The sequence below is a fragment of the Triticum urartu genome, chromosome 1A, assembly GCF_056163025.1.
Source record: "Triticum urartu cultivar PI428250 chromosome 1A, HENAU_Tu73, whole genome shotgun sequence".
NCBI classification, from domain to species: Eukaryota; Viridiplantae; Streptophyta; class Magnoliopsida; order Poales; family Poaceae; genus Triticum; species Triticum urartu.
This window is the reverse complement of record NC_141873.1, coordinates 82,860,398-82,880,018: the sequence shown is the minus strand read 5'-3', so window position 1 is coordinate 82,880,018 and position 19,621 is coordinate 82,860,398. Positions and strand designations below refer to the sequence as shown.

General features: G+C 42.5%; 1 protein-coding gene and 2 long non-coding RNA genes across 3 annotated transcripts; all 3 read right to left on the bottom strand.

The window, feature by feature from the left end:
- Positions 1-16: 16 nt before the first annotated feature.
- LOC125548637 (S-adenosyl-L-methionine-dependent methyltransferases superfamily protein) lies at positions 17-3,895 on the bottom strand. Its single transcript, XM_048712203.2, has 10 exons — positions 3,655-3,895; positions 3,005-3,074; positions 2,670-2,801; positions 2,522-2,582; positions 2,364-2,442; positions 2,182-2,266; positions 1,423-1,479; positions 1,032-1,142; positions 683-753; positions 17-467 (listed from the first exon to the last, which is right to left on the bottom strand). The coding sequence occupies exons 1-10, from the start codon at positions 3,762-3,764 to the stop codon at positions 119-121; spliced, it is 1,125 nt and encodes a 374-aa protein (XP_048568160.2). The 5' UTR covers positions 3,765-3,895; the 3' UTR covers positions 17-118.
- A 9,820-nt stretch (positions 3,896-13,715) lies between these two features.
- LOC147990147 (uncharacterized) lies at positions 13,716-16,381 on the bottom strand. Its single transcript, XR_015598755.1, has 3 exons — positions 15,065-16,381; positions 14,888-14,930; positions 13,716-14,362 (listed from the first exon to the last, which is right to left on the bottom strand). It is a non-coding gene; the product is annotated as an uncharacterized LOC147990147 (long non-coding RNA).
- Positions 16,382-18,500: 2,119 nt separating this feature from the next.
- LOC147990146 (uncharacterized) lies at positions 18,501-18,960 on the bottom strand. The gene is made up of 2 exons (XR_015603533.1): positions 18,855-18,960; positions 18,501-18,766 (listed from the first exon to the last, which is right to left on the bottom strand). It is a non-coding gene; the product is annotated as an uncharacterized LOC147990146 (long non-coding RNA).
- Positions 18,961-19,621: the final 661 nt, after the last annotated feature.

Genomic DNA, 19,621 nt, shown 5'->3' with positions numbered 1-19,621 from the left:
ACACTTTAGGACAGACTTGATACGAACGACTGATATTCCGATAAGATTGATGTCTCTGCAATAAACGTTTCAGTAGCAACATCAAAACAGAATGACAGGAGCTGCACTCACCAGCAACTTACGATAATAGCGTAATCTTAAGAAGTTGCACGCTCGATCTATCATATGAGATCATGTAAGGAAGAAAACTGGACGGAGCCGCGCTGCTGGTAATGTCGACAACAGACAACTTGGCATCAGCAGCCGCCTTGGCAAAGCAATTGAAAGTGTCTGCATTCCGAATAACCGTGGCGATATAGGCCACAGGACCTCCGGCTGCAGTGGTCCCAGATACTTTGTCACCAATTTCTCCGTTGGTTGCCGCATTGACACTTTCACGTCGTCCATCATCACCTCTAAGTAGCATACAAAGTACTCGTACCAGGTGGGGCACGCAGGATGGGTTGTATATAATGTCTGCACCAAGACTGGCAAGAGACAGAGGGTAAATGATGCGCAGAAGCATGAACAGCAGGAAAATGTGCTGTTATCCACTTCGGAAGTAGGGTACTCATTCTCTAACAGACGCAATAAGGTTCTTAGAGTAGTGCTTAAGTTTGAAATTAGTTTTAGAAACCAACGGCTTAACAAAATATAATAATAATCAAAGGATAACAACACAAAAAGAATATACAATACTCACACTATGTCTCTCTGGTAGTCTCTTAAATCGCTTTCACACGCTTCTTCCCAGGAAAGATATTTGCACTCTACCTACATGCCAGGGTTATAGTAAGATTAAAGTTTAGGCAAAAAAGCATTCATCCAAAGCTGTGGTCTTGTGGGTAAGTACCACCAAGCGGGATAATGGTGCCACTCCTCTTGATTAACAGAAGACATTATGCATATAATCATGCATACATTATCTACCAAATGTATCTGAGGTAGCGCTATCTATATGCTACACCAACCGGAATGCTAAAATCATATTATATTTACAAACAGAAATGTACTGAGACCAATCTGATATTAACTTAAGAAATCGAACAAACCTTATTCTTGCTTTCTTTTACTAGTTGAAAATCCTCAATGTATAAGTTATTCATTTCCATGTTTGCCTTCATGTTTGTTAGTGTAGATGCATCACCATCAGTAAGAATAACCTGCATAATCACACACATTTTGTATTACATGTGTTGCTTTTCCTATCAGTGTTTCACCTTGGAAGAAGTTTATGAACTTTGTTGCATGGATAGTTCATGGCATAAATCACCCATAGCTTAGGTTATCAAATTGTTGTGAAATTTAAATTTGAAGGATTAATTATGTTAGTATATTTACTTCACCCTTTTCATCGGGAAAGACAAGAAATTTTTATGACGACCATGTTTTGCAGAAAAATAACCATTTACTTGAACGAAGACTGTCATTATAGGATCATACCTTGGAAGCACCAACATGGTTAAGACATACACCAACCAAACCAACACCAGAACCTAGCTGCTTATCATGGAAACATAAGAAAAACAATCACATATTAAATTTGTCAATAGCACTCATTCTTTAGTGTTTTTTTTGATGGCCGAACGTCTAAGTATGTCACTATTTCAGGCAATTTAACAACGAAAAGCCCCCACTGCAGCCTATCTAATTGCTCAAGCAAAAACTGAACAAAAACATGGAAGCAATAAAAGGATTGACTTGTTGAAGATGCAACTGACTAACACATGTTCAAATTTGTTTTTTTGGGTGGGTGGGTGGGGGGGGGGGGGGGGTTTGCAAAAGGCAGTAACAACACGTACACAGCCACAAGCACACTTAATACAACAATACTTGGATGCAAGAAAACATACTTAAAAATGTGCAAATCGAGCTTTGATAGTACTCCCTCTGTTCCTAAATATTTGTCTTTTTAGAGATTTCAAATGGACTACCACATACGGATGTATATAGACATATTTTAGAGTGTAGATTCACTCATTTTGTTCCGTATGTAGTCACTTGTTGAAATCTCTAGAAAGACAAATATTTGGAAAGGAGGGAGTAATTATCTACAAAGGGCAAGAGCTCACGGCCTTAACTTGCTAATCCTCTCCATAATATGCATATCAGTGAATAAATTTACATTGTTCCATAAATATGCTTGAGTTCAATTATTTTTAATGTAAATCTTATTCAAAGTCAAAACTACAACAATTTTACCTCAAAGCAGCATTTTTTGGCGAAAAGGTGTGGGAATGAAAGAATGAACTCAGATAAGAATAAACTTGATGGCCAAAGACAGCACCTGGAAGAATAAAATGCCCACTGACATGAATAAATCATATAATATGAAAGTAGCGTAACAGTGAATACATGAATTTCAGTATTTAGAGCCATCGTACCCTGTATCCCCTTCGAGCATGTTAGTAGAACATAATAGTCGAGCAACCAAGCTTACTGGATTCGAGGATACGTTGTCATCTACATAAACAAATTTATTACTAAACTGTTATAATTAATTACCTGTGCAACTTTGGAATGTTAAAAATTAATAACTTACATGCAGGAGAAAGAAAAGATAACTCCTTATAGATCTTGGCCATACTAAGCTCTGAGTTATTCTGCGCACAAACCGCAAAATGGACTACTTCAGTATGTCATGTCAATACTCGATTATTGAGATGCACTACACAATGAGGTCCACATACCGCTCTTGACGACATACAACGGCCAAATTCCTCATAGAGTTCATCAATCACAATATCTGATGATGATTCCACCTCAGCTATAACCTTTTTAAGAATAGTTTTTACATATGTACAGTCTGGACCTCCCCCTACCTGTGTGAGTACACAATGCTTTAGACTAGCAACAGGAAGAAAAACTGACCAATAACAAAAAAAAACTATTACAGCGCATCACTGTAGTGCAGCCTCAACTGAATTAAATTTCAATTCTACTTTTTTCATATAAATTTTTAATGTATATCATGGTTATTTTAGTGCATAAGTTTTGTGGTATGTAATAGTGAAAAGCGTTTTACATTAGTGGCAATACAGTTCTCCAAAATAAAATTTTGAACGTGTGGCGTGACAGAACCTCCACCAGCCTTTCTGCATAAACCAAATATAGAAGTAAATAAATATCACCGTGATTTTCTAAAAAAAATCAAAAAGGAAAAAAATTAAGTACTATGTCTCATTTGAACTTATTAGTACATTTACATCCATATGAATCGGTCGACGCATTTTCATATCTTTGTGTGAAATTTAACAGGTGCTGGAAACCGTGTTCTAGAAAGCTAGTATTTCGGTAGAACCCCGAAACCATACAACTACATGTTAGTGTTACAGAAGAAAAAGCATAAAAACAGTAGTAAGAAGAGATTAAAAAGAAATCGACAAAAGACATGCCAGAAAAGCTTTCTGACATGCATTCTCCTGAGAATCAACCCACACTGTTGCATGTGTTTGCCGTGTAATCTTACCTCTACTACTACTAGGCTACTGCACAGAGGCAGAGCATGGCGCATGCGCCAAAACGGCCGAATTAGGAGCAGCAAGCCCCTAAACCAGCAGCGGCAATCGCCAATCGAGGCTCTGATTACTAACGCCCTCTAACGCATAGGTGGGGCTGGAAGTTTGATAGTGCTAGTAGGATGTGCTACCTACAAGGGATTAGTGTGGGATGTACCTGGCGAGGGTGAGGACGCAGGCGGGGGGCTCCAGGGCGAGGAAGGCGAGCTCGAGGTGGAGCAGCAGCTGCTCGCCGGAGTCCCCTGCAGCAGCCGCCGCGGCAGCCATGGACGCCGCACGGCTGGGACGGATTTGCGGCGCTTTTCGGAGGCGGCGTGGGTGTGATGCAAGCGAGCCGCCAGCCGTGGGGGTGGGAAGAAGCCTGTCTGGTTCGCAGCAGCAGTAGCCGGCGGGTTGACCTTTTTGCCCTTTTCTAGGAAAAAGGGTTTTAGGTAGGAGTTTTTTTTAGGGAAGGTTTTAGGCAAGGTTTTTTTAGTAGTACATAAAAACAAACCTAGCGTGCCGGCCCAATAGCCCGTGTGCCTGGCCCGTTGTGGGCCTGGCCCGACACTTTATAATCAGGCCGTGCTGGTATGTGGCGCGCCTAGGGCCGTGAGGTGGGCACGAGTGCAGGCACAACACGGCCCGTTTCGTTGTTACTTTATTTTATTTTATTTATACATCCTGATAGGCTGAATATAGGTCCAAAGCAGCTCTATAGGCTGAATTCTACGCGGACCAGCAGGCTAAACGGGTCGCCTGTGCCGACCTGTGTAAGAGGGGACCGTGTTCGCGCCAGGAAGGACAGCACGCGTGCCGACCCAGCATGACCCGTGTACTTAGCGTGCCTGGCCCCTATAACCCAGGCCGGGCCGGGCCGGGTCAAACCAACCCATTTATAATGCAGACTGTAAAGGAGCGAGAGAGTATTAGTTTTTCAAAAAATTAAACATTTTCAAACTTTAATCAAATTTATAGTGAAATATATCGATATCCATAAATTAAATTGGTTAAACCTAATCATAAAACGTATTTTAATTAATTTATTTATTTTTGTGTTTTGCATGTTGGTATTTTTTCTAATAAAGTTAAAAAATGACTATTAAAAATTATGAACGGAGTACTAAGTATCACATGTCCTAAAAACACACACTTGTAGAAAAATGAAATACATTCATCTTCGGGTGTCCCAAGTCTTTTTCGCATCTACTAGCGCCACACAATGTGCAAAGCTCGTTGCCAACTATGTCCTCCCGACGGAGCGCACTTGTTTAAACCCAAAGGCTCATAGATGCATTGTCCAGGAAGTCGGGATGTAGACCAGAAAACGCTGCTGGCTGCATAGAAAGTCATCGCTACGGATAAAAAAAGTTGAGAAGGGTCTGCAAATACTTCAAAGATTATGAGCGTTCACCGGATCCAAGAAGATCCACTAGAGACCAAAACCAACCAGTCCAACAAGATCTGTCGAAAACACAACTACACAAGTGATGAGCCATGCTCGTTGCCACAACTGAACTCCACGTCTTCATCCCAGTGCCATGAACAATACACACAAAGCACCCCCTCCCCAAACATGAAAGAATCCAGACAACGCGGACACTATGTCCCAAATCAAACACCAGCAACAGTGAGATCCCTCGTACTCGAGGAGGATCGGGAGGAACCTTATTCTCCGTCGCCATCGCCATCGTTAGAACTAAAGCTATGGACAACCAAAGACCCTAATTAAGAAAACCTAGACTGCTAGATGGACGCGGGACAAGATCACGGAGTTCCCCTCCCTTCCTGCTACTGGAGCAGCCGACGGAGGCGAAAGAACCCGGGTGATGCTGGTGGCCAGGTTGACATCTCTCCTTTCTCTTGCTCGCGGTGTCTAGGTTAGATGTTGTTGAGTATGTATTTTATACTGTATGTATATTGGAGTTGTGGCCCACCTCCTAAACTTGTATAGTTAAGATAAAGGCCTTCCTTTGTATTATATATGCGTGTATCAGCACCTCAATCAATCATTGCATTGCAAATCATTTGTCTACATGATATCATCCTTTCCGGTCTAACCCTAGAGTCAGCCGCGGCGCCTCCCTGCGCCGCCGCCGCTGCCGCCGCTGCACCCCATCCTTGCTTCCGCACCCTGCGTGCCCCGTGCCAGTTCTCCGCTCGTCACGCCGTGACCGCGTTGACCATTGGCTAGCTAGCTTTCCATCGCTAGCTAGTTTTCCATCGCACGCCGCCGCTCTTGCTTTTCCATCGCGTCGCTGCCTCGCGTCCGCAGCAGCCGTCGCTAGCCAGCCGCAGCGCTCTCATAACCCGCGCGTCGCCCCATCACTCTTCCACCCGCGCTGCTGCTTTTTTCTGTCGCCGCGTGCATCTGCCGCTTTCCTCAGCCGCCGTGCCTTCTCACTGCAGCCGCTACCACCTCCTCACAAAACCGCCGCGCAGCGCTTCCTTGCGCGCCGGCGCCGCTCCCCCCGCCGCCGCCGCCGCGCAGCTCCTCCCGTGCACGCCGCCGCCGCCGCTCCCCACCGCCGCCACTGCCGTGCCGTGCCTCCCTGCACGCGCCGTCACCGCCGCCGCTCCCCACCACTGCCGCTGCCGCGCAGCGCCTTCCCGCGCGCGCCGCCGCCGCCACTCCCCACCGCCGCCGCCGCCGCGCCGCGCCTCCCCGCGCGCGCCGCCCCCTTCCTCTTCCCGTCGCTTCTGACGCCTTCTATGGACTCTTCGGGCTACTTCACCATCTGCGGTGGAACCGCTCTACCGACCACGTTGATGTAGTCACGTCCTCCCGCACCCTCCGGGTGTTACCCGTTGTCGCCACCAGCGCCTTCCCCGCAGCACCCGCACGGGGGAGGGGGCCGACGCAACCGGCGTGGCGGCGGTCGCCGCCGCCTGCAGCAGCAGTGGGCCCAGGACGCCGGGGGGGGGGGGCACTATCAGCAGGCTTTCACCGCTGGCCACTAGGCGTTCCTCGGCGCGCCCTTCCAGCCGACTAGCGCCGGCTACGGCGCCCTCCTTGCGCCGCCGCCTCTCGGTGGTTATGGCCCGCCCGTCCCGATGCCGTCCTACGGGGGCCTTCCACCGCCGCTGGTTCCTGTGCCATGGGACCCCACCCTCCTCGCCGCCCAGCACTCCGCGCCGTCGCCGAGTGGCTCTGTCGTTGGAGGCGACTGGTACATGGACTCAGGTGCTACTGCGCACATGGCAGCTCATCCCAGTAACCTAACCTCATCCACTCCCGTTCACACACCTACTCGTATCACTGTCGGCAACAGCTCCTCCTTACCTATTACTCATATCGGTAGCACTAACTTTTCCTCCACTTCCACACCCATCACTATGTCTAATGTCCTTGTTTCACCTGATTTAGTCACGAACCTAGTTTCCGTTCGTCGTCTTACTCGTGAGAACCCACTTACTGTTGAATTTGACGGTGTTGGCTTTTCTGTGACAGACGCCCGTACCCGGATGGTCCTTCACCGATGTGACAGTCTCGATGAGCTCTACCCCGTGCACGCCGGCGCCTCCACCTCCACACCCGTCGCCCTTGCCGCCGACGTTGACCTTTGGCACGCTCGCTTGGGTCACCACAACCACACGGTCTTACCTCAACTTCTTAGGAGTTTCTCTTTCTCATGTGATAAACTCGACGAGCACTTCTTAGGAACATTTCTTGAATTTCTGAACAAAAAATAAAAATGTTTACATTTTTAAAACTTCCAGAACATTTTTTCAATTTGTGAACAAAATTGAAAAACATGAACTATTATTGAATTTGTGAACAAATTTGGAAAGCTGGAACATTTTTTTCAATTCCCAAACATTTTTTGAATCTTGAGAACAAATTTTGAAACGGTGAACAATTTTTAAAATTCCTGAACAAATTTGGAAGCGTGAACAAATTTTTAAAGCACGGGAATTTTTTGAATCTTGAGAACATATTTTGAAATGGAGAGAAATTTTGAAAAATTCTGAACAAATTTGGAAGTGCGAACAAGTTTTTAAAGCACGAACATTTTTTGAATCTTGAGAACATATTTTGAAACGGACAGAAATTTTGAAAAATCCCAAACAAATTTGAAAGCGCGAACATTTTTTGAATATGTCAACAAAAAATTGAAATCCATTACATTTTCTGAATTTTAGAAGTTTTGTACTTTTTTGTGTAACGAGAACAATTTTTTGAATTTTGAGAACATTTTTTGGAAACATGAACACAATTTTTTTTTTGATTTTTTAAAGGAAGAGAAGAAAAGAAAAAGAAATAAAAAAGGAAATCATAAACATTTTGTAAAACTGCGAACATATTCTGAAAAAGAAAAATAAACTTGGAAAAGAAAGTGAAACAAAAAACAAAAAACCAAAAAATGAAAAAGAAACAGAAACGAAAAAAAGAGAAATAAAAAACAATATAAAGCCGAAAGAGAACCAGAAAAAAAGACACAGGAAAAAACCCGGTTCAGGGAACCTTCTAGAAGGTTCCCAAAACTGGTTTGGACGCATTATGTGTGGGCCGGCCCATTTCTGTCGCTCGCTGCGCTGCCCCTGTGGACAGTTCGCCGCAGCGAGCGGCGAATAGGATTTTCCCCTAAGCGCCGGTTTCGCGGTCTGGCGCTCGAAGCGCACGTTACTGGGCCGGCCCAGGTGAACTTCGACCGAAAACCACGACGTGAAAAAATGGGGAAGCTGGGTTTCGATCTCACGATCACACTTCTTTCTGTCCGACACGAGAACCACTAGACCAAATACGTTCTTATGTTCTGTAGCTAGGAAAAACTTCTACTTAACCGTTACTGAAAGTTTAATCGATTTTGAAAAAATGTTCATCGGTTTTGAAAAAATTTCACCGATTTTGAAAAAAAGTTCATCGACTTGGAAAAAAGATTCATGGAATTTGGGAAAAAATGTTCATCAAATTTGGAAAAAGTTCATCGAATATGAAAAAAATCCTCGGATTTGAAAATCGTTCATTAATTTTAAAAAATTATTCATTGAATTTTAAAAAAAGTTCATTGAATTTGAAAAAAAGATCACCAAATTTGAAAATAAGTTCAGCGATTTTGATAAAGTTCATTGAATTTGAAAAATGTTCATCGAAATTGAAAAAAAATTCATAAATTTGATAAAAAGTCCATTGAATTTGAAAAAAGTTCATCAAATTTGAAAAATAAGTTCATCGATTTTTGTTAACAATTCATTGAATTTGAAAAAAGTTCATTGAATTTGAAAATAAGTTCATCGATTTTGAAAAAAGTTCATCAAATTTGAAAAATAAGTTCATTGATTTTGATAACAGATCATTGAGTTTGAAAAACGTTCATTGAATTTGAAAATAAGTTCATCAATTTTGATAAAAGTTCATTAATTTTGAAAAAAGTTCATCAAAATTGAAAAAAGTTCACGAATTTGATAAAAAGTTTTCACATTTAAGGAAAGAAGAAAAGAAACATGAAAAGAAACAAAAGAAAAAAACGCCCAGAAATTGACCAGCGAACGACCTAGATAAAGATTAAAAAAGAAAAGAAAGAAGTTTGTGGACATGGACGCGTTCTTATCCTGGTAGTGAGTGTGCTCCACATTCAATCGAGCGATCCAGTGTTCGATCCCTCGCTAGCTCACGTTAATTTTTGCTCTAGTTTCAATAGGAAAAAAAAGATAAACAGGCCGGCCCAAGACGGCGCGGGGGTGCTGCGGGGGTGTGCGCCCTTCGTTCGTGCGTCATAGGAGCGCTCCTCGAATCGTTTTTTCCAAGTCTTCTTTCTTCTTCCTTCCAACTCTGCAACCGCTCCTTTTCTTCCATCTCCACCGTCACATGCAGTGCGTCGGCAATGATACGCCCTTGCTTGCAGGGTGAGCCATGGCGGGGGCGGAGAAGACGACGGGGCGGAGAAGTCACAACGGGGAGAGTTGCAGGAGGAAGTGCGCGACGCTGGTGACCGTCGGTGGCGCGCGACCAGCCATGGCGAACGACCAACCATGGCACGTGACAATGGAGGCAATGCTGGAACCATTCATTCACGTTAATTTTTGCTCTAGTTTAAATAGGAAAAAAAAGAGAAACAGGCCGGCCCAAGACGGCGCGGGGGTGCTGCGGGGGTGTGCGCCCGTTTGCGTGGATGCCTGTATCGGGGGCAACGGGCGCCATTTAGGAAATGCGTTACTATCGCCTTCGTTCGTGCGTCATAGGAGCGCTCCTCGAATCGTTTTTTCCAAGTCTTCTTTCTTCTTCCCTCCAACTCTGCAACCGCTCCTTTTCTCCCATCTCCACCGTCACATGCAGTGCGTCGGCAATGATGCACCCTTGCTTGCAGGGCGAGCCACGGCGGGGGCGGAGAAGACGACGGGGCGGAGAAGTCACAACGGGGAGAGTTGCAGGAGGAAGTGCGTGACACTGGTGACCGTCGGTGGCGCGCGACCAGCCATGGCGAACGACCAACCATGGCACGTGACAATGGAGGCAATGCTAGAACCATTCATTTTGAAAGCTTCCACCGTTTGATTCGAAAGCTTCAACCGAAGTATATGAAGCTTCAACCACACGCTGTTCAAGTGAAAAAGCTATAATGGTTCACCCAAAAGTTTCAACCATAGTTTGAAAAAGTTTCAACCACATATCTTGCAACCGGCAACCACGACGGTGATGCAATCACTGGTCCGCCGTGGCCGAGCTGCAATCGACGATGACGACAGTGTATTTTTGTTACAACCATGTTTTGATTTTGCAGGAACCGGCTCATGTTTTTGCTACCACCCACCCCGCGCCATAATCTGCTACCATGCTGATTTTTGCTGGAAACAATAAACCATTTTTGCTACAATCATATTTTGATTTTTAGTTTTGCCTTTGATTTTGCTGGAACCGTAGGCAATTTTTGCTACATCCATCTCCACGACATGCAAGATATATCTTCTGTTTTTTCCTGGCGTTTTTGCTACAACCGTATTCGATTTTGCTGGAACGGAAGGTATTTTTGGCTACATCCACCCACCGCGGTGTTTGGTCGACGGCGGCGATGGCTTTTTTGTTTGCTCCAACCGTTGCTATCACAGGAGATGCCATTTTGCTGGGAACTGTGGCTGCCCCGAGAGTGAGAATGGAGCGGAGGCGTGCTTCGGGGCCAGCAGAGAGCTCATCCATGGCGAGGAGGGGCAGGGTCAGCGGGGGTTCCATGGTCGTGCACTGGCAATTCTTTACGTTTGGAGTGCGGCGGCGGGAGGTGGGAGACGCGGGAGGGACGAAGAAGAATAAGGGCCCGCTCAGATCTGACGGCCGAGGTTCGCTAGATTGGATGACCTGGATGCGACCGGCCCAATTGTTGCGCCGGTCCGCCGGCGCAGATCTCTGCCCTTTCTATTTCGCACGGAGGTTGCTGGAAATCGACCTACCGCGTACCCTCGAGCATGCCTTGTCCTCCATATGGACCGACTGTTATGGTTTTTCCTCCCATCGGTTTTGGGAAGGATCTAGAACTTTCCTTGAACCGGTTTATTCTTTTTTCCTTTATTTTTTCTTCTATTTTTTTCATCTTTCCTTGTTTCCTTCCATTTCTTTTATTTTTTATTTTTTTAGCCTATGAACCTTTTTATAAAACTTGTGAATTCATGAAGTTTTTTTGAAAGCATGAACATTTTTCACATTCTTGAACATTTTTTGAGTCTGTGAACATGTTTTGAAGTTTGAAGTATTTTTTTTCATGTTTTGTCTTAAAATGTCTGGAGTAGCCGGCTATTTAGAGTTTTTTTGGGTGGGCGAGGGGACTCAGCTCAAGCCTCACGCTTAAACAGGTGAATAAAACGACTAAATGGGCCGACTTTCTATGAGCACTAGTAAGCTTGCACGTGCAACACACGTCTCAGCTAATGCATTTTTCATAGAAACATCTACTCTCAATGAAATACATCTTGCCAGCATGTCTCATGCATACTACCACATGCCTATAGTTCGCCATGCTAGTGTAAGAAAATAACAACAAAAAACAAAACATTCATCAGATGACATGGTACAATTCTTTCTAAGTTAGCATGGGAGGTCCAAGATCACATTTTCAAGCACTTACAACTATTGAGAGTTAGGTTTAAAGTTGTTGAATGTGATTTTTTATTATTATTTATCTCTATAAATAGAGATCATTGTTGGTATTTCAAAAACTCTGAGCATTTTTGTTGATCACAAACTACAGAAATAGATAATTATATGTCTGAACCTCATGTATTTTGGGGACAATATAGCAAATTGCAAGTTATACCTTTCTCCCCACAAGAATTTACAATGACATGCTTTACCAGGCAATATCAATGTTGAGTTTCGCAACGTCAGATGTGAAGAATGCACTCCAACATTTTCAAGGCAATAATATTTCCAACCAAACGACATTCACGCTGGTTGACTTCTTTTACCCTGGAGATGAATTCAACCAGATCATTTATTGTAGACCATCTGTCACTTTGTTTTGCATGCAATTCCAGTATGTACAAGGTAAACACCATTCAGCATGATGAGCAAGTAACATACAAGTTGGGAGTTGTACATTTCATACTGAAAATGATCGTTTATCTTTATCCATTTAGTAATAGGAAGACAAGATTATGGTGGACTTTTTCTCTCTTTCGCTTTCATGTGGATTGCAGGAGTGATACAATAGTTTCTTTTGTTTTAAGCACTAAAAGGTTACTTGAGCACACAAGCGATAATATTGAAATCCTAAAGCTCACCGCATATATCTACAACCGAGCATGTGCAATGATTTTGGAGTACATCCAAGCACTCTCCGAGTTTAAATCTTGACTGGATCTATTACTTCACAAACTTGCCTAAACCATAAGATTTATCCTTTGGTCATACAATAAAATATGAATTTAACTTAAGATGCTTATATTGGGTACTGGATCAGGATCAAACACAGCATATGTGAGCTCTCAAAAATACGCTTTTCGATATCATATAAACCGCCACAATACTTGTTTGCCATATCACATGCACTAAAAATGTAAAGTATATTATAGAAAAATGTAAAGAGGCAAATAAGACACGTGTGATAACAACAAAATTACCAATGAAAATACAATAGAATAGTCGTATAAAATTGAGGACTCAGATACACAACAAATTATGATTGTACAATGTTTTTTCCTCCAAACCCGCTCATCCATGCATTAAGGGCAAGGACCCAATCCTTCTCTACTACCATGGATACAAAAAAATTTACACAATGTAGAGTCAGCGATACTCCACACTCTCATCCAGGCATACAATCTGCAAGCTTTCAATTTATCCTTCCCTGCCGCCATACATGTCATGGCGTTCCCATAACTACCAGTTAGCATGTCCATTCATTATATCACAAAGATATTTAGCATACAAACCAGTTGATGTTGTCAAGTTGGCATGGACTATTTTTTCACACAAGGATAATAAAATGCAAGATGCATATTTGTATGCCTTACATCAGTTCCTTATCATATCCCATAAATTAACTTTGTAACAATATGCTAACACATTTTTTTCGGGATCAAATAGAACAGACGGCACAATATCAAGACCCTTTATTTCAATTTCCAACAGCATGCCAACCCTAGCACATACAGAACATTTTGAAGATAATATGTCACATGAAATTGACAATTCTTCAAGGAGATGCAGTCGCAACCCTTGGATGTAAACACTTATCTTAATCTGCAAGAAGAAACTGTTAAACAAATGTAGAAAGCATCAAATGGATGAACACAAAGCAAACAACAAACATGGAATCACAGTGCTCTCTAATGTGGGTGGTGTAGGCCAGGGTTTTTGATAGGATTATCTCCAACCAACTGATTATAAATTTATCAAATAGGAAAGAATTGTCATGCATTTTGATATATCAGGGCATAAACTGTTTCCTATAATCAGCTAATCAAACAACGAACTTAACACAAGCTTCAGAAGAAGAAGAAAAATGCATCGTAGAGCTGCCCCATGAACTCCCCAGTCTGGTGGTGTCATGCAATGAATGACACCTTGGATCTGACCATTGGCCACTTACACTCAAGCTTTGCAGACATATACACATTGGACAAGGGATCAAAATCACTTGAAAAATATTGAAACTTGAAAGTAACTAAAATCACAACAGGGCACATGGGTTCTACCAATTTGATTGCATAGTATGTCTGGACAACAATATGTATAGTTTCGTTCCATTTCAAAACAATGTTTTACATAGCGGGCTATGGAAAATAGCGGCGAGACTCCAAATCAGCTATAGCGGGCTATTTGTGAAGGCGACCATTTAGCGGCACCTTGCTGAAAAGGCTATATCGGAGCTAGAGCCGGCTATTTAAAACTATGTTTCAAATACAGAGCCCGACATATATTTTCTTGATTCTTCTCATATATTTTCCTGCCCATTGCATTTCCATTCTACGTAATTATCGATTTATCATATCCACTTAAATAACCATTACAAAAACTGAAATCAACAATATATATTCACCAAAAAACAGAAAATAGGGATGGAAGTTCATATCACGATGGACTCGCACTTGAACTCTTACGACTGGGATATCAACTGCAATCCTGATTCACCAAGAAATAGGAAATATATGGCTGCAATATATCAATGGGCTTGAATACTGTGCAACATATCAATATCAGCTATACAATACACAACCAATTTAACCAAAATTCTGAAATATGAGTGCTCCTAATATTAGCAATATAGTATCAACTATTAATCCAAACCCACTTCTGGTCCAATACAAATAGATGAGCTATCTGGTTGAAATGTTGCCGCAGGTATTTATTTGTATTAGCACCGGTTAAATAACTGTTCAAAATGATTAAATATACCTGGTTAAATATGCAGCTCGACGCATCTGTCCGCGACCGGATCAAACTTCGATGACCACATCTGCATCCATTTCACAAGGCAAACACAATGAAATCATATCCATATGGTACTTGATTAGGCATATTCACGACACAGTCGGGCATAATGATTTCTGTTCATTATTCTTGCTGCCAGCTAGATCAAATGGGTTGGGAATTCCAGATCTTAGGATTTTAGCTAAGTAATCGTCATCATTATTTTGTGAGCCTAGCCTAGCCTAACCTAGCTTGAGCTTCTGGTTTTGCAATGCAGTATATAAAAAATCCAAGATGAGAGATCCCAGTATCCAGAGCCATTATTTACTAAAGTGAAGGTATGACTGAATGATTCAGTTTCAGAGGAATTATTTCTAGAGCCCCAAGATAGTTACCACAACAGGTTCTATTCTAGGCTAGGGAACTATGAATGATCCAGTAATTTATTGTATTCTTGTTAGTCTCTTAGTATTGTCTGGTCCTCGATAAAAACAAAGTTCCCTTCAAAATCCATCCAAAACAGAATTTACCAACACCCAGATTTCTATGGATGCAAGTGCGGAAACCTTACAGCCTTGTGCGTCGCGCACTCTTGAATAATTTGAAGTCGTCAACTGTAGAAAACAAGAGGAATGTGGTAAGCAGACCTGCTTATTAGTGAAGATGTCCATCATCTAGCTTAGCTCTGCAATCTATATGGTTTAGGGATTCTGAAACGGAACTGAAACAAAACATAGTGAAAACTTACTTGATGGTAAATGGATAACGAAAGTGTGACTGTACATATTGTTCATAGGATCCAGGCAATGACTTGATTTGGAATATATCATCAGGAATTGTTCTTTCAGATCAAGGACAAACTATGCAGGGGAATGCTTGTGCAAATTATAAGTTGTCAAGCAGATCGAGATAGAAGGTGCAGTCAAGTGCAGTTGAGATTCAAAATCGTATTCAGCAATGTGACGATAGAAGCAAAAGAAAACCATCTCATCGTACCTGAGGTTGCCTGCACAATGAAAGAACTGTAATGGCTTATCAACTTCTGAACCTAGATAAAAAATGTTCACCAATCACTTGTTTAGAGTTTGGATCCTTTCCAATGTAGACATTAATAATAATTTTATACGATCCTGTGCATATAGGATAATAATTTTCTATGATCCTGTGCATATGGTTTAGCAGTCAGCATGTTGGTTTCTACTTTCTAGTCACACTGAACATATAGAAACACATCACCGTGCTGATTCCTTTGAAGTTGTTGCCTCTGCAGCTTTATGTGCTCCATTTTAATGGTTCCACATGGATATGATTTAAACAAATGTCAGTGTTAAATCTAGCAAAAAACTGAAACAAAATAAGATCATATATGGATGACACAAGGCATGGAGAGCAGTGAGAGACTGAAATAGAGAGGGCTAGCTATATAGAGAGATCAATTAGGGGAACTCATCGAACATTTGGTGGGCATCCACACGCTACATGGTGCAGCCCCTACCAGTGTGCCTCCCTGGGGGCGTTCACACAGCATGCTGCCATGGTGCTAGAGGGCAGAGGCTACGCAATGCGTCTCACCGTAGAGCGAGGTCGACGAACAGAGGCCAGGAATCGAATGCCCCGTTGGAGAAATCCACCTTCGCGGCCGAGCCCGCTGTGTCTCAAGCCGCCATAGCTTAAGGGAGGAGATGGACCTTGCCGCTGCTGCCGCCGATGCAGGCCGCGCTGCCGCCGCTGCTTGACGGAGGAGATGGACCCCGCCGCCGCCAACGCAGGCCGAGCCTGCTAGGTCCCGCGCTGCCGCCGATCCAGGTCAGGCCACTGCGTCCTGCTGCGCCGCCGCCGCTCGACGAAGGAGATGGACACCAGCACCGCCGATGCAGGCCCAGCCCGCTGCGTCCCGCCGTCAACGCTGCTTGAGGGATGAGAGCGACCCGGGCTGCGGGAGGACGGAGCGGCGGCGGGGCGACGGCGTGAGGCGGGGGAGGAGTAGGAGGCGACGTGCGGCGCGACGCGATGTGAGGAGGAGGGGCAGGAGGGGGCGTGCGTGCGTGCATGGGTTGTGGCAGTTTTTTTTTGGAACGGCGGGCTTAGCGATGGATGGATTAGCGGTGGCTTAATGTGTGAGTTGCAGCGTTAAACATTGGAAGATTAAGAACCATTAGATCTCGCTAATGAATGGATCTGATTGTTTGATTCTCCGCCCTCTCTTTCTTTTATAAGGGTAGTAGATGAGGGAGAGTTGTCTTACGCGTTTGGTCGCTATAAGGCATCCTATACACTAAATAGGAGGGGAATTGTCGAAATCACTAATTAAAAAATATTTCTTTACAAATCATTCCCACCTTCTCAGATTATGACAAATGACGCAATGCATGCGCGCCATTGGTCGCAACCGGGGAGTATTCTTTTTTTTCGTACATCCGTTTATTCGAAACGTTTTATCTCTTAAACCATGCATCCAAATCTTGAACCGTTTTCACGTTAAATTCCTCGCATCGTGATCTTCAAAATTAAATTCAATGTTGACAGGTTTTGGTGAGCTTTTTTTTTACAAAAAAGCCAGACGAAAAAACCGAACCGGGAGCATATTTTTTCCCTTTCCGAAAGAAGCACGACCGTGCCTCTCGCTAAAGCAAAACCATGCCTCTTACGGAAAAAAACAGAAAACACATTTTTTTTTGTTCTGAGCGGCACGGCCGCGTCTCTCGCTAAAGCACAACGGTGCCTCTCACGGAAGTAAAATCATACCTCTCGTGGAAGGAAGAAAAAACAGAAAATGTGTTTTTTTTCGTTTTTGAGAGGCACGGCTATACCTCTTGCGAAAGCACAACTGTGTCTTTCGCGGAAGCAAAACCGTGCCTCTCGCGATAGGAAGAAAAAAAAACAAAAATCACACTTTTTTTCTGTTTCGAGAGGCACGGCCATACCTCCCGGAAAACAAAATTGTGCCTCTCATGAAAGAAAAAAAAAGAAAACATATTTTCCCTGTTTTCCGAGAGGCATGGGCAAAACCATGCCGTGCCTCTTGCGGGAGAAAGAAATATGTTTTTTCAGAATTTTTTTGATTTTTTTCCAAAAGCTGAGGAAGACCAGTGGAAAACCAAAAAGTAAAAAAACATTTTAAAAAGTCAAAAACGCGTGCGAAAAAAAATCCAGAGTGAGTGCCCAAAGCACGACATGTGGCAGTGGCTGAGAGCACGACAAGTGACACGCTCTCAACCCATCGCCAAGCGATCATTGTGAGGCTTTTGAAGGAGTGCTCGTCAACTAGTTGCTCTCAGGAATCGTGCAAAAATATCAGGTGCTCGCGCGTAAGAAAGTCGTGCTATGGGCCTGGCCCAATAGGAGGCGAGAGGAACAAAAAAATTCCAGGTTTTTGGATGGCGATTTTTAGTGGTATAGTAGTTTTTGTTTTATCTTTTTTTCCTTTTTCATATACCCCTATTTTTATTTGCTTATTTTTACCATTTTTTCCTTTTAAAAATTAAAATATATTCTATTTAAATCATGAACAATTTTAGAATTCATCAATATTTTACGAAATATATGATTTTTAAAAATAATCTAAAACATTCATTATACTAATGAGCATTTTTTAAATATTTTTCAACTTTGTAAAGTTCGTGTACTATTTTATTAAAATTCCTGAATAATTCAATACAGTTTTTTTTATAAATTTACAAATATTTGAAAAATAGTGAAAATTTAAATTACTAAGCATTTTTGAATCCTTGAGCATATTTTTATGCTTTTGAACATTTTCTAATTCATGAAAATTTTAAAGGTTGTGAATATTTTTGGGAGTTCCAAAAAAATCAATTAAACTAAGAAAAAAATTGATGCGCATTTCAAATTAATTAATAAATAAACTCACGATTTTTTTTAAAAAATATATAAGAACATTTATGTATTTTTCAACATTATCGAAAATCATGAACATTTTTCAATTTACAGAAGATTTAATGAAATTCTGGAATACTTTCTAAATCAAAAGGATAGTTTTAAAGGACAACAACAAGGCAAGGTCACTTGAGAAAGTTTGAGTCGCAACACCCCTATATGGATGAAGAGCGAGTTAGTCAGGACCTTTATTGTATAAGGGTATATCCCATTGTTTTCCATGGATAAACGGATCTTCACGAAACTTGTCTACTCAAGACTCAACATCACTCACCCACAAAAAAAATACTCAACATCACTTGCTTTATTTCAGGCAAAAGGTATCTTACAATACTATTCCCAGACCCTTGTGTGCCTTTCTGACCCTAGCTTGATAATGGCGAGCTGGGGGGCTCTTTCCAGCATGCTACACACCTGCATCCTCCAGGAACACACTCAGCGTTCTTGCCACCATTGTTCCTACACCATGTCGTGCAATTCGCGCGATCACACGGCAACGGGCCCGTTCCAATCTCAGGGCCGCAATGCACTTTCCCCTCAATGGTTGCCATGTCTATAGACATCAAAAGGAAAAAAATGGTCAGGATAGGGTAATTGCCGCATGTAATATGTATAGTATTATGCTCACATATTAATCTTACCCGATGATAGCACCATGAGGGCAAGACCCAAGAGTAGAATTTGTGTGATCCTCATTTCTTTTGTTCTTACAACACTTGGGAGTTTGGACTATATGTTGCTCTACGAATTCATATGTGTTTGGGACATGCAAATGGAGTCTTTTATAGAGGATGTGTACCATTAAAACACACACGATGATAAGGACAAATTAATTAGTTACCAAACTTGGAACAAATACATTAATTGCATCTAGATAAGAGCGGGCTTGTGCTAATTAATTTTGGATGCCATTTAGGAATGCCAAAATTAGATTCAAAGTGCATGACTGGTGAGCACTCTATGTACGTCAAGTTATGGTTTCTTATTGTGAGGAGGGTTTATATCGCACATACTTATCCCTTGCAAATATATATTAATGCTCCTTTTACCTCTGTATAAAGCTTGTTAATAGTACTAAGATATATTCCAATGGAAGATTCCAAATTTCAGTAATATGTTGTAGAATGTAGATGGATCTTTGAGGCGGAGATGTAGACTAGGATGCAACTCTAAAACATTTAAGGGGTGTGTCACATGGTGCTCCATATAACTACTGTAAGAAAGCTAATGAGTGACAGGGAAAAACACCCAACCAGTTATGGCCCCATCACTGATACAACGCCAGTTCTACGAAAATATACCAGCGAAGGATATAAGGAAGCCCATCACTAGTAAGGGTTCGGAAACCCTATAAAAACCGAGATGAGCCCACAGCCCGTCCCACTCAACCCACCACACATCCCGTCGG

What these genes read in the sequence shown, in the direction of transcription:
- LOC125548637 (XM_048712203.2), bottom strand. Translation starts at nt 3,764, where the DNA reads ATGGCTGCCGCGGCGGCTGCTGCAGGGGACTCCGGCGAGCAGCTGCTG. An exon ending in AGAACTGTATTGCCACTAAT is followed by an intron (nt 2,802 to 3,004) that starts GTAAAACGCTTT and finishes GTACTCACACAG; the next exon opens with GTAGGGGGAGGTCCAGACTG. An exon ending in ATGCTCGAAGGGGATACAGG is followed by an intron (nt 2,267 to 2,363) that starts GTACGATGGCTC and finishes TTATTCTTCCAG; the next exon opens with GTGCTGTCTTTGGCCATCAA.